The 15109-nt window shown below is 44.5% G+C and overlaps 1 protein-coding gene across 1 annotated transcript in view; it reads right to left on the bottom strand.

The window, feature by feature from the left end:
- The window catches only part of ankfn1b (ankyrin repeat and fibronectin type III domain containing 1b), a 1028185-nt gene that overhangs the window by 285117 nt on the left and 727959 nt on the right, over positions 1–15109 (bottom strand). Inside the window, exon 5 of the mRNA XM_068056894.1 lies at positions 12734–12871. Coding sequence (XP_067912995.1) covers positions 12734–12871 — 138 coding nt within the window. The remainder of the gene's footprint in view (positions 1–12733; positions 12872–15109) is intronic.

Here is a 15109-nt window from a genome sequence, read left to right as displayed (position 1 = left end):
TCTGAAACGAGGAATTAAGAGGGCTAAAAGGGGTCATGAAATATCTTTAGCAAACAGGGTTAAGGAAAATCCCAAAGCCTTTTATTCATATATAAGGAGCAAGAGGGTAACCAGAGAAAGGATTGGCCCACTCAAGGACAAAGGAGGAAAGTTATGCCTGGAGTCAGAGAAAATGGGTGAGATTCTAAATGAGTACTTTGCATCGGTATTCACCGAGGAGAGGGACATGACGGATGTTGAGGTTAGGGACAGATGTTTGATTACTCTAGGTCAAGTCGGCATAAGGAGGGAGGAAGTGTTGGGTATTCTAAAAGGCATTAAGGTGGACAAGTCCCCAGGTCCGGATGGGATCTATCCCAGGTTTCTGTGGGAAGCGAGAGAGGAAATAGTTCGGGCCTTAACAGATATCTTTGCAACATCCTTATACATGGGTGAGGTCCCGGAGGACTGGAGAATTGCTAATGTTGTCCCCTTGTTTAAGAAGGGTAGCAGGGATAATCCAGGTAATTATAGACCGGTGAGCCTGACGTCAGTGGCAGGGAAGCTGCTGGAGAAGATACTGAGGGATAGGATCTATTCCCATCTGGAAGAAAATGGGCTTATCAGTGATAGGCAACATGGTTTTGTGCAGGGAAGGTCATGTCTTACCAACTTAATAGAATTCTTTGAGGAAGTGACAAAGTTGATTGATGAGGGGAGGGCTGTAGATGTCGTATACATGGACTTCAGTAAGGCGTTTGATAAGGTTCCCCATGGTAGGCTAATGGAGAAAGTGAAGGCGCATGGGGTCCAAGGTGTACTAGCTGGATGGATAAAGAACTGGCTGGGCAACAGGAGACAGAGGGTAGCAGTGGAAGGGAGTTTCTCAAAATGGAGACGTGTGCCCAGTGGTGTTCCACAGGGATCCGTGCTGGGACCACTGTTCTTTGTGATATACATAAATGATTTGGAGGAAAGTATAGGTGGTCTGATTAGCAAGTTTGCAGACGACACTAAGATTGGTGGAGTAGCAGATATTGAAGGGGACTGTCAGAGAATACAGCAGAATATAGATAGACTGGAGAGTTGGGCAGAGAAATGGCAGATGGAGTTCAATCAGGGCAAATGCGAGGTGATGCATTTTGGAAGATCCAATTCAAGAGTGAACTATACAGTAAATGGAAAAGTCCTGGGGAAAATTGATGTACAGAGAGATTTGGGTGTTCAGGTCCATTGTTCCCTGAAGGTGGCAACGCAGGTCAATAGAGTGGTCAAGAAGGCATACGGCATGCTTTCCTTCATCGGACGGGGTATTGAGTACAAGAGTTGGCAGGTCATGTAACAGTTGTATAGGACTTTGGTTCGGCCACATTTGGAATACTGCCTGCAGTTCTGGTCGCCACATTACCAAAAGGATGTGGATGCTTTGGAGAGGGTGCAGAGGAGGTTCACCAGGATGTTGCCTGGTATGGAGGGCGCTAGCTATGAAGAGAGGTTGAGTAGATTAGGATTATTTTCATTAGAAAGATGGAGGTTGAGGGGGGACCTGATTGAGGTGTACAAAATTATGAGAGGTATAGACAGGGTGGATAGCAAGAAGCTTTTTCCCAGAGTGGGGGATTCAATTACAAGGGGACACGAGTTCAAAGTGAAAGGGGAAAAGTTTAGGGGGGGATATGCGTGGAAAGTTCTTTACGCAGAGGGTGGTGGGTGCATGGAACGCATTGCCAGCGGAGGTGGTAGACGCGGGCACGATAGCGTCTTTTAAGATGTATCTAGACAGATACATGAATGGGCAGGAAGTAAAGAGATACAGACCCTTAGGAAATAGGCGACCGTGTTAGATAGAGGATTTGGATCGGCGTAGGCTTGGAGGGCCGAAGGGCCTGTTCCTGTGCTGTAATTTTCTTTGTTCTTTGTTCTTTGTTCTTAATGGACCCACACTTGTCTTAGCCAAACGTTTCCTTTTTATGTACATGTAGAAACTTTTACAGTTCCTTTTTATATTTTTTGTTAGTTTACATTCATATTCTATTCTCCCTTTCTTTTTCAGTTTCTTGGTTCTCCTTTGCTGTATTCTAAAATCCTCCCAATCCTCAGGTTTACTAATATTTCTGGCAACTTTATAGGCCTTTTCTTTTAATCTTATAAAATCCTTAACTTCCTTTGTTATCCACAGTTAACTGCCTTTACTTTTGGGGCTTTTGTACCTTGAAGGAATGTATAGTTGCTGTAAACTATGTAATATTTCTTTAAAGACTATCCATTGTCTATGTACTGTCATACCTTTTAATATATTTTCTCAATCCACCTCAGCCAATTTGCATGTCATACTTTCATATTTTCTTTTGTTCAAATTTAAGACCCTGGCTTCAGATTGGACTACCTCACTTTCAAATATAATGTAAAATTCTAACATATTATGGTAACTCAAACCTAAAGTTTCTTTTCCAACAAGATTATTAATTAGTCCTTTCTCATTACATAAAACTAGATCTAAAATAGCCTGTTCTCTAGTCGGTTCCTCAACATACTGCTCTAGAAAACCATCCCTCACACACTCCAGAAACTCATCCTCCACAGCCTTAGTGCTCATTAGGTTTAACCAGCCTATATGCAGATTGAAGTCACCCAAGATTACTGTGTTAGCCATGCCACATGCTTCTCTAATCTCCTGATTAATACCATGCCCCACACTACCGCTGCTGTTTGGTGGCCTATATACAACTCTGACCAATGTTTGCTGCCCCTTGCTGTTTCTTAGCTCCATCCCAAACATATAGGTCTATAAAAATACCATTGGGAGTTTGGGAAAGGGCCTCCAGCTTTTAATTATTTTTTTAAAAGAAAATGAACAAAAATATAACTTTAAAAATTCAAATTTTTTCTGAGGGCTTGAAGGCCTTTAAAAATGGTGACGCTGCTGCAGCCTGCACGGTGGTGCCAGATGCCATTGCCGGGGACAGAGCGGCCTCTCCCTCTACGTCATCGGGGGCGGCCGTTCTTCCCCCTCCATTTAAATGAGCCCCTGTGCGAAACATCGCGGGGACTCAGCGGCAGCGCATCTGCGCCTGAAGGCTGCCAACTTCAAACCACACCTCCATGATTTACTGCGCGCTAATAGAATTCAGCCCAGAATGTTTGTATTTGAATTGAATGGCTTTGTTCCTCTTTCAAGCCAACTGTCTGTTGACAAATCGTGCCATTGTCACAGAATTGTTTTTTAATTTGTTCGTGAGATTATGAACATCCCTAGCCAGGCCTGCATTTATTGCCCATCCCTAATTGCCCTGGAGAAGGTGGTGGTGAGCCACTTCCTTGAACCACTGCAGTCCATGTGGGGTAGGTAGACCCACAGTGCTGTTCGGAAGGGAGTTCCAGGATTTTGACCCAGCGACAGTGAAGGAACGGTGATATAGCTCCAGCTCAGAATAGTGTGTGACTTGGAAGGAAACTTGCAGGTGGTGGTGTTCCCATGCATTTGCTGCCCTTGTCCTTCCAGGACAAGTTAAGCTGGGCCTTGATTTATGAGAGTAAAGCTGGATTTAACCCCTTATATACTGTGACAATTAAACAAATCCCACACAAAGTTCAATCTCAGACAAAAATGCATTGTTTAGCGGACAAAGGGAAACGGCTAGATTACAATAGCACAAAATTCAAATCTAAAGAGAGAATCTGCAAAGAAAACATCAAGAGGCAGCATCTGGTTCCTGTGATAATGATCTGGGATTGGAGGGAGATTGTGCTCTAGCTACATTGCTATAGCAACTGCATCACTTCCATCAGCTCTTTAACACTGTCCTGACTGATGTCAATCATATTGGCAAATTTAATGAAAGACATTTGTTATCAGTAATAAGCAACTATACATATATGACAATATTTATGGTCTTGGTTTCCACAGAAAGAAATCACAACTGATTTTTCTGTAGAATTGTGAAAGGTGATCTTTATTTTTGTCAGTAATAGTCAGCTTGATTTAGTGTGCCATGGTATTTTATTTCATTCTGTGTACTTGTTTTTACAGGAGATGTTTGGGTGCTGTCCTGCTAGGAGTAAAGGAGTATTCACATGTTAATATAACATGAACACTTTAAAAGGAATGGAACTTCAGAGAAGGATGCCATTTTATCTTGTGTGCAAGTAATGCAATCATATTTTCTCAAAACCAATTGACTGATATATGTTTACAAAATAGAATAAAATATATTATCTATTATCTCCTTAGCACTGATGGTACCTTTTTAATGAAGTTGCATTGCATATTTTTCATATCACATACTGACTACATCAGTAAAATAACCAGCTTTTTCTAAAACCTTTGTTAAATAATTTTGAACAATCTCGAATTCAAAGAGGTAAAAGGTTAAGTGAACCAATAAATTCACTGGGAAAATGGAATGTATTCTTATTCTTTTTTATAGAAATGCTTGCACTAGCCCTTTGGTGTCTGCCCCATTGATCTGCTGTGCTGGCCATTTAAAGCCCATCCTTTGCTATCATCTCCCTGTTTGATGTGAGCTAAAAGGCAGGCATCCACTATTTGAAGCAGTGCAAGCATTCAGTTTGTGAAACAATAAACCTTTTACATATACTATAGCATATAGCAACTGCTGCAAGGGCGAATGGTTGAATTTTATCCATCTGACTTTGGAACATGAATAAAAATGGTAAACTGCCCTATTTAGTCTTTAATGATCTCAATGGTTTGGATGAGCTTATACTGTCTGATGGTGCAAAAATCAAGTCAATTGCAAAATGTAAAGACTTTATTTCAATATTTAATATATTCATTGTATCAGGTAAGCAATGTTTTCAGTCTGCTCCAGTGTAGTGAACTGTAAAATGACTGCTGATTCTGGCTGCAAGCTGGAATATTTTATGTGTTAGAACCAACATGCTTCATAACCGGTGTTTGAATTTATGATCCACTTCTTCAAGTTGCGAATAGTGTGATTGAGATGCTCTCGTTGTCCTGTTTCGTTTGAAATGGTCTGCTACCATTAAGCACTTAATCTGAACTGGTCTGATTCGGAATAACCTGCATTTGCTTCAGTTTGTACTTTTAGGTTTATAACTCTTCAAAACAGTAATGGGGGTGTACCAACACTGCAATGTAACGTGGGTATAACAGATCTTGATCCATTACTAAGGAATTCAGTGGCAGGAACGACTGCAAAGGGTCATTTTGATCTGAATCCTCAGTATAGATGGGAGAGAACTGTGATGTCAGAAAGCAAAACAGAGAGACAATGAAAAATGAAAGTAATCAAGAAATGAGAGAAGCAGTGAGGGGTAAAAGAGACAGACAACAGAGGCAGACAGGAGGTAGTGAGTGGCAGAAGAGGGAGACAAACAGGAAAGAGAGGCAACAATCTAGAGCAAAAGGCAATGAAAAAAGGGGTAAAAAATGGAGAGTGAGGAATGAGAAGATGAGGAGGTTCAGACAGGACAGAATGTGGACCTTTCTTGATGAAGCCACTTAACAGCTCCTTGTGTTGACACGACTGTGTTACTGAAATATTATTACATGGCAAAAACTGACTGCTGTGAAATAATGTTTGAAGTCCACTTTTATTTATTTTTGGCTGAAATTTTATAATCTGTTGTTTAAAGTGTTCAATTAACAGCGCCTGTTGCATGTGCAATTCATTTGCGGGCTGCCACGCAGCTGTGAAATTTTACTGACTTCATAAAAAAAGAAAATAGCAGCCGAACACTAAATACAGGTCCTGGGGCTCAGCCCTGAGACACATCTGAAACCATTTTCCACCATAAACACCCATGCAATTTCTTTAATGCTGATCATTAATGCTGTACCTGTGGCCGGAAAGCTCTAATAATATTTTATTTGTTCTCTTATCTGTTATTGGGCTGTTTGCACACCTGTATACAAAGAGTGAATGAATAGTTCATCCTTTTAACAACACTAGCTTTACAAGCACCAAGTATCACTGCATTGCCGGGTTGGGGGGCAAAGTGCGAGGCAGTGGGGTGAGGTGGTCTAGTCAGCAACATTCCTGCTGCCTCTAGGTCTGAATGTCAATTTAGACCAGACTCCCAGGGTGCAAGTGTCAATTTCTTCTCTCTACCAAACAGAAATATGTCTAACTGAATGACTATGGGCTGAAATTTACAATCCCACCGCTGGGATCGGCAGCGGGCGAAAACAATGGCGTTTCATCCCTGTGGGCCGCACGTCATGGAGCCACTGCGATATTCAGTGCAGCAGCTCATTTCAATAGCCGGGGCGGACGGTCCACCCCAATGATGTGCAGGGGGCGGACGGTCCAGCCCAATGATGTGCAGGGGGCGGACGGTCCACCCCAATGATGTGCAGGGGGTGGGTGGTCCACCCCAATGATGTGCAGGGGGCGGACGGTCCAGCCCAATGATGTGCAGGGGGCGGACGGTCCAGCCCAATGATGTGCAGGGGGTGGGTGGTCCACCCCAATGATGTACAGGGGGTGGGCAGTCCACCCCAATGATGTGCAGGGGGCGGATGGTCCAGCCCAATGATGTGCAGGGGGCGGACGGTCCAGCCCAATGATGTGCAGGGGGTGGGTGGTCCACCCCAATGATGTGCAGGGGGTGGGCGGTCCACCCCAATGATGTGCAGGGGGCGGATGGTCCACCCTGGCAATTACATCAGCTGCCTTTGCCCAGGAGCTGACACCATTTTTAAAGGACTTCGAGCCCTACATTTCAATTTCGAAATTTTAAAGACAGATTGATTTTTAAAAATTTAAATTAATTGATCTTGCACCTCTCCCACCAAACCCCCCCCCCCCCCCTCCATAACCATAGATTTAATTGCCTGCCCTCTCCTCTCTGCAAAACACTTACCTTGCTCACCTGACCTTCCCCCCACAAAAGTGCATCAACTTTACACGTTACCTCTTCCCACCATCCCCTACACCAATGAAATGACTGTGACCCTGCTCCCCTCCACCCCCCTACTCCCCCAACACTGAGAAACTTAGCTGCGTACCCCTCCCCACCAGTGTTCCACCTCGGACACCCGGACAGGGATCCAAAGATGCAGGAGTGCCACGATTATCACTCCAAGATGAATGGCAGGAACATAACGGAAATTAATTAATTCAATTCAATTAATTTGCATATTGAAATGGGCTCCCTTCACTGAGTGGCAGGATGGCTGCCAAAGGGTCTTGCTCCCGTCGGCAATATCAGGCCAGGCCTTCCCGGCGTCAAGGTCCATAGCGGGCCTCTCCCGGAGGCATTTTCTGGCCCCCCCACACCACAACCCCAGATGTCAGGGGCTTTCTAAAATTCAGCCCTATGAGAGTGAGTACAAGACCACAGCCTAAAACTGGCCAGGATCAGGCACTGTGGGGCACTGCATGGCACTGTGGGTTACTAAGAGGCATTGAAGGGCATTGAGTGGCAATATATTTGCAGCTCCTGTTCAGTGAGAGCACAAGATAATGGGATTAATTTTATTCTCCTGCTGCCGGAAGCTGTGCTGGAGCTGGCACCATTTTTAAAGGGCTGTCAGACCTGCACAGTTGAAGCCCATACCTCCACCCCCAATACACTGTAAATTGATTTCTTGCCCATACACCACCCACCCAATACAGGGAAAATAAATGGCTGCCCCATGCCCACCCCCCCCCATCCCAAAACACTTACATTTAATATCTGACCTTTCCCCCCCCAACTGCACAAAGTGCAGAGGCCACCCCTTTCTCCCCGCCCACACTAGAAATGCAAAGTTGCCCCTGTTCCCACGCCCATCACCACTTCACTAAAAATCCTAAGATCCCCCCTTCCCCAACTGGGTGGCGCCAGCTTTCCCTGGACAGGAAAGTGAAGACTCGTGAGTGCCGGCCGTTGCACGGTAGATCGCAGACAGCCAGCAAGATCACAGTGACAGGTATGTAAATATATGCCTAGCCTTTATTTAAATATTTAAAGTTGGGTCCCGTTGCTGAGTGGCAAGGGGGCCGCCACATTGCTCGCCACCACCGAGAAGATTGGGACAGGCAATCCTGGTGTCGGGCTCCGTGACAGATTGCTGCTGGGGCGATCTTCCGGACCCCTGCCACGGAGCCTGATATCAGGAGCTCAAAAAAATCCAGCCAATGCATGTTAAAAATGCAACATCTCACACTGGTGCAGTATGGGGAACTCTATTAAAGTTGTGTTTGTTGTCCAGTTTGGCTTGTAATAAAGAAAGCTTTGCTCTTTACCTGTCCTGGGAGTGTTTGATGGGGACAGTGTAGAGGGAGCTTTACTCTGTATCTAACCCCCGTGCTGTCCCTGTCCTGGGAGTGTTTGATGGGGACAGTGTAGAGGGAGCTTTACTCTGTATCTAACCCCCATTTTTTTTTTTCGTACATTGTTCAGTACGCCCAGCGGGTGAATGGGAATGGTTGACTCCCATCGGGAGCATTAGGGGATACCAGAGCTTTACTCTGTATCTAACCCCCCGTGCTGTACCTGTCCCTGGGAGTGTTTGATGGGGACAGTGTAGAGGGAGCTTTACTCTGTATCTGACCTTTCTGTACCAGGCCAGGGAATGGTTAATACTAATATTAGATACCCAAACAGAAAGTGTTCCATTTTCCAGCATATCTCCTTCGGTGGTGAGGACAAAATTCACACAAAATAATACTTAAATAACTGCTCTGATTGACGATGGGTGCGAGTCATTCAGTTGTCCCAAAGCAATGGATTGATGTTTCCTTTTTTTAAATTCATTCATGGGATGTGGGCATCGCTGGCTAGGCCAGCATTTATTGCCCATCCCTAATTGCCCTTGAGAAGGTGGTGGTGAGCTGCCTTCTTGAACCGCTGCAGTCCATGTGGGGTAGGTACACCCACTGTGCTGTTAGGAAGGGAGTTCCAGGATTTTGACCCAGCGACAGTGAAGGAACGGCGATATAGTTCCAAGTCAGGATGGTGTATAACTTGGAGAGGAACTTGCAGGTGGTGGTGTTCCCATGCATCTGCTGCCCTTGTCCTTCTAGTTGGTAGAGGTCCCGGGTTTGGAAGGTACGGTCTAAGGAGCCTTGATGCGTTGCTGCAGTGCATCTTGTAGATGGTACACACTGCTGCCACTGTGCGTCGGTGGTGGAGGGAGTGAATGTTTGTAGATGGGGTGCCAATCAAGCGGGCTGCTTTGTCCTGGATGGTGTCGAGCTTCTTGAGTGTTGTTGGAGCTGCACCCATCCAGGCAAGTGGAGACTATTCCATCACACTCCTGACTTGTGACTTGTGGATGGTGGACAGGCTTTGGGGAGTCAGGAGATGAGTTACTTGCCGCAGGATTCCGAGCCTCTGACCTGCTCTTGTAGCCACGGTATTTATATGGCTACTCCAGTTCGGTTTCTGGTCAATGGTAGCCCCTAGGATGTTGATAGTGGGGGATTCAGCAATGGTAATGCCATTGAATGTCAAGGGCAGATGGTTAGATTCTGTCTTGTTGGAAATGGTCATTTCCTGGCACTTGTGTGGCACGAATGTTACTTGCCACTTATCAGTCCAAGCCTGGATATTGTCCAGGTCTCGCTGCATTTCTACACGGACTGCTTCAGTATCTGAGGTGTCGCGAATGGTGCTGATCATTGTGCAATCATCAGCGAACATCACCACTTCTGACCTGACGATTGAAGGTAGGTCATTGATGAAGTAGCTGAAGATGGTTGGGCCTAGGACACTACCCTGAGGAACTCCAGCAGTGATGTCCTGGAGCTCGATTTATTGCCCTCCAAGAATGACAACCATCTTCCTTTGCGTTAGGTATGACTCCAACTAGCGGAGAGTTTTCCCCCTGATTCCCATTGACTTCAGTTTTGCTAGGGATCCTTGACGCCATACTCGATCAAATGTTGCCTTGATGTCAAGGGCAGTCACTCTCACCTCACCTCTTGAGTTCAGCTCTTTTGTCCATGTTTGAACCAAGGCTGTAATGAGGTCAGGTGCTGAGTGGCCCTGGCGGAACCCAAACTGAGCATCACTGAGCAGGTTATTGCTAAGCAAGTGCTGCTTGATGACACTATTGATGACACCTTCTATCACTTTACTGAAGATTGACTCAGCATAGACTGATGGGGCGGTAATTGGCCAGGTTGGATTTGTTCTGCTTTTTGTGTACAGAACATACTTGGGCAATTTTCCACATTGCTGGGTAGATGCCAGTGTTGTAGCTATACTGGAACAGCTTGGCTAGGGTGTGGCAAGTTCTGGAGCACAGGTCTTCAATACTATTGCCAGAATATTGTCAGGACCCATAGCCTTTGCAGTATCCAGTGCCTTCAGTTCTTTCTTGATATCGCGGAGTGAATCGAATTGGCTGAAGTCTGGCACCTGTGATGCTGGGGACTTCAGGAGCAGGCCGAGATGGATCATCATCTCGGCACTTTTGGCTGAAGATTGTTGCAAATGCTTCAGCCTTATCTTTCGCACTGATGTGCTGGGCTCCCCCATCATTGAGGATGGGGATATTTGTGGAGCCACCTCCTCCAGTTAGTTGTTTAATTGTCCACCGCCATTCATGGCTGGATGTGGAAGGACTGCAGAGCTTAGATCTGATCCGTTGGTTATGGGATCGCTTAGCTCTGTCTATTGCATGCTGCTTACGCAGTTTGGCAAGCAAGTAGTCCTGAGTTGTAGCTTCACCAGGTTGACACCTCATTTTGAGGTGTGCCTGGTGCTGCTCCTGGCATGCCCTCCTGCACTCTTCATTGAACCAGGGTTGGTCTCCTGGCTTGATGGTAATGGTAGAGTGGGGGATATGCCGGGCCATGAGGTTACAGATTGTGGTTGAGTACAATTCTGCTGCTGCTGATGGCCCACAGCGCCTCATGGATGCCCAGTTTTGCATTGCTAGATCTGTTCGAAATCTATCCCATTCAGCACGGTGATAGTGCCACACAACATGATGGACGGTATCCTCAATGTGAAGGCGGGACTTCGTCTCCACAACGACTGTGAGGTGGTCACTCCTACCAATACTGTCATGGAAAGATGCATCTGCAGCTGACAGATTGGTGAGAACGAGGTCAAGTATGCTTTTCCCTCTTGTTGGTTCCCCTACCACCTGCCGCAGACCCAGTCTAGCAGCTATGTCCCTTAGGACTTGGCCAGCTCGATCAGTAGTGGTGCTACCGAGCCACTCTTGGTGATGGACATCGAAGTCCCCCACCCAGAGTACATTCTGCGCCCTTGCCACCCTCAGTGCTTCCTCCAAGTGGTGTTCAACATGGAGGAGTACTGACTCATCAGCTGAGGGAGGGCGGTAGGTGGTAATCAGCAGGAGGTTTCCTTGCCCATGTTTGACCTGATGCCATGAGACTTCATGGGGTCCGGAGTCGATGTTGAGGACTCCCAGGTCAACTCCCTTCCTATTGTATACCTCTGTGCTGCCACCTATGCTGGGTCTGTCCTGCCGGTGGGACAGGACATACCCGGGGATGGTGATGGCAGTGTCTGGGACATTGTCTGTAAGGTATGATTCCGTGAGTATGACTATGTCAGGCTGTTCCTTGATTAGTCTGTGGGACAGCTCTCCCAACTTTGGCACAAGCCCCCAGATGTTAGTAAAGAGGACTTTGCAGGGTCGACAGGGCTGGGTTTGCCGTTGTCATTTCCGGTGCCTTGGTCGATGCCGGGTGGTCCGTCCGGTTTCATTCCTTTTTATTGACTTCGTAGCAGTTAGATAAAACTGAGTGGCTTGCGAGGCCATTTCAGAGGGCATGTAAGAGTTAACCACATTGCTGTGGGTCTGGAGTCACATGTAGGCCAGACCAGGTAAGGACAGCAGATTTCCTTCCCTAAAGGGCATTAGTGAACCAGATGGACTTTTACAACAATCGACAATGATTTCATGACTGTTATTCGACTAGCTTTTAATTCCAGATTTATTAATTAAATTCAAATTCTACCTTTTGCTGTGGTGGGATTCGAACCCATGTCCCCAGAGCAATACCCTGGGTCTCTGGGTTTCTGGTCCAGTACCACTACACCACCGCTTCCTCCTGTGCTGTCCCTTAACAGTGCATCCTTGTTGATGTTTGAAAATCTGCTGCTTTATTACAAATATGCATTATTCTGCATTTTATCCTATTTGATACCAGGTAACTGCACAGTCAATAAATAACTGTAAATATAAGTGGTCCATATTAGTCTGCTTCCAACACAGCTTCATGTCAGCTATTTAATCTAACATTATTCATAAAATACACTTCCGAGCATCATTGACACATATATTCCATTAACATAACCAAACATAACAATGACAGGTTTCTCAGGGAATGAAAAGCACCAACAGACAAGGTCATCACTAGCATTCTGGCTTCAGCATCTTTTACCAACTGTTGAAAGTGAAGTCCTTAATGTTCAGCTTATTTATTGAGAAGAAAAGACGAAAGGGTAAGGCTCATAATATAGGCCACAAGAAAGAGATAAAAAAATAGGTTAATTTGGAAGAAGTGGAGCCATGCTTGTGTTTTGAAACCATAAGGATTGTGTGAGCAAGGAGAGACTGACAGTTGCAAAGAGTTTCACAGATTTGAGGTTCTCGGAAAGAGTGAGTTCGAGCAGGAAATGGTCCAGTAAGTCTTGAGGCAGCGGAGGTGTAGGAAGTGGGGAGATTCATTAGGGGGCAGAACATTTGGAGCTCAGAAAGAACATGAGAGGAAAATTCAAAGCAGCAGTGACCACAATAGTGTACGAGAAGTGAATGTGTTTCAGCATTAGAGAGTGCCTCCCCATAGATCGCACTTACCAATCCAAACTGAGAGAACGTGGGCGTGGGCACGGGCGCGGGCGGGGGAGTGGCTGATCATTCACTGCATTCTCATGCTGGCTGAACCTTTCCTTGTGGCAAAACCGCTGAGTCAATTTCAATTTACTGCTCTCGAGCCTGATGAGGGGAGATGAAGGGAAAAAAAACTATAGGTTAAATAAAAAAGTTAAAATGGATAGCAGACAAAATGACGAGGCACAGAATGTGATTTTATCCAGCTCTGCGATGTAATGGAAAATCTAAAAGTCCCATTCGGGATTTCCCATGCTGTGAGGGTGTTGCACCATCCCACATTATGCCATTCAAATCCTTTCAGATCCATTTTCTGCCAAATTATCTATATCTTTAGCTATTAACCCCTTCAAGACAACAGCCCTTTGCCTGCACCAATGTCAGTCAAGGAGAAATTAAAGCTCATGTTTTTTTTCTATTTTCTCTTTTGTAGTTTCAGTCAATCACTCTGATTTCTCACCAATGATCAAATGTGTCTAAGCAGTATGAAAGGCTATGGTAGCCTGGAGGGTTAGGTTTTGTGCTATCAGCAGATCTCAGCAAAAGCTGAGATTTGGTTTTTGGGCTAGGAAGCAGAAAAATCAGCCAGGGTTCTTGTTCTCAGTCACCATCCAGTGATGTAATGGTTGAACTTCATTAAACAGATACTGATACAATATAAAAGTTCAATTACAGATTTATTTTAGAACAAGCTATCAATGAAATAAAAACAAGAAATGTTGGAACCACTCAGCAGGTCTGGCAGCATCTGTGGAAAGAGAAGCAGAATTACCGAAACATTAACTCTGCTTCTCTTTCCACAGATGCTGCCAGACCTGCTGAGTGGTTCCAGCATTTCTTGTTTTTATTTCAGATTTCCAGCATCTGCAGTATTTTGCCTTTATTTAAGCTATCAATGAATCCTGACTGTGAGAGATCTATCCAGGAATCCTAACTACAGAGTATGTCCAGTGAAGTTTGAATCAAATGTAGAGGCCCATGGCCAGGCTGCACCTTCAACACTATATCATGTTCTAGTCATTGAGACACAAGTGAGATATTCAAGGTGTGGAGGCACAAAGCTCATGCCTGGTGTCAAAAGTTTAAGTTCTTAGGAAAGATCAGAGAAACTTGGGCTTTTAATCTTGAAAGGAGTTATCTGTGATATGATCTTATCGAAGTAGATAAAATAGTAAATAGTAAAACAGTAAATGGGGAAAATGGTTTTGCAGTGGTAATGCCACTGGACTAGTAATTGAAAGGCCCAGGCTAATGCCCTGAGGACAAGAGTTCAAATCCCAACATGGCAGCCGGTGAAATTTAAACTTAATATGTTTAATTAATTTTTAAAAATCTGGAATTGAAAGCTGGTTGCAGCAATGGTGCCATGAAACTATCATTGATTGTCAGAAAAACCAATCTAGTTCATCAATGCCTTTTAGGAAAGGAAATCTGCTGTCCTTACCTGGTCTGGCCTACATGTGACTCCAGACCCACAGCAATGTGGTTGACTCTTAACTGCCCTCTGAAATGGCCTAGCAAGCCACTCAGTTCAAGGGCAATTATGATGGGCAACAAATGCTGGCCTGCCAGCAACGCCCACATCCCATGAAAGAATAAAAAAATCAATGCTATGGAAAAAGTAGATCCAAGTTTAAAGTAAATTGCAAGAGCAGAACAAGGGGACACATTCAAAGTAGTAAAAGATAAGTTTAGGATAGATATCAGAAAAATTGACTTTATATAGAGAATGATCAACACATGGAATAGATTCCTGAATCAGCAGTGGAATGGAAACCCTGAAATCATTAAAGGAACCTTTGGATGTTGCAGTGGAAGATATTTCAGGTCTTTTTGAGTAAATTTCGAGGCAATGAATGTCCTTCCTTATCGTAATTTACTTGTGATCTTGTGAATCTTGACTGTAGGAGATCTATAAATGAGTCCTGGCTCTGGAATTGTATCGATTAATTCTTAGCACAGAAAATTTATCACTACATTTACCAAAGATGCAGATTAGATCTATCAGTGAATCATGATTGTAGATCTATCAATAAAACCTGACTAAGAATTTTAGCAATAAATCATAATTTTTGTCCCGAAGCTAACCCAGTCCTGATATTAAGAACCAAATCTCACCATACAAATGTTGGATATAATCACAGCATCATTCAAATATATATCTAAAATACTGATTCTGAGAATTTTTCATGTCAGAGGTTCATTCTAATGTAGTAATAATATATGTTTATATAGTTTGGGGCGAAATCTATTATGATATTTTAATGAGTAGTAATATATTCATTTGCTTTAAAACTGTAAATGTATTCATTTTCACTGAATTTGGTCAAATAACTTTATCCA

The sequence above is a fragment of the Heterodontus francisci genome, chromosome 24 (genome assembly GCF_036365525.1).
Source record: "Heterodontus francisci isolate sHetFra1 chromosome 24, sHetFra1.hap1, whole genome shotgun sequence".
Taxonomy (NCBI): Eukaryota; Metazoa; Chordata; class Chondrichthyes; order Heterodontiformes; family Heterodontidae; genus Heterodontus; species Heterodontus francisci.
Note: the sequence above shows the minus strand (reverse complement) of the source record. Positions and strands in the feature narration are given on the sequence as shown.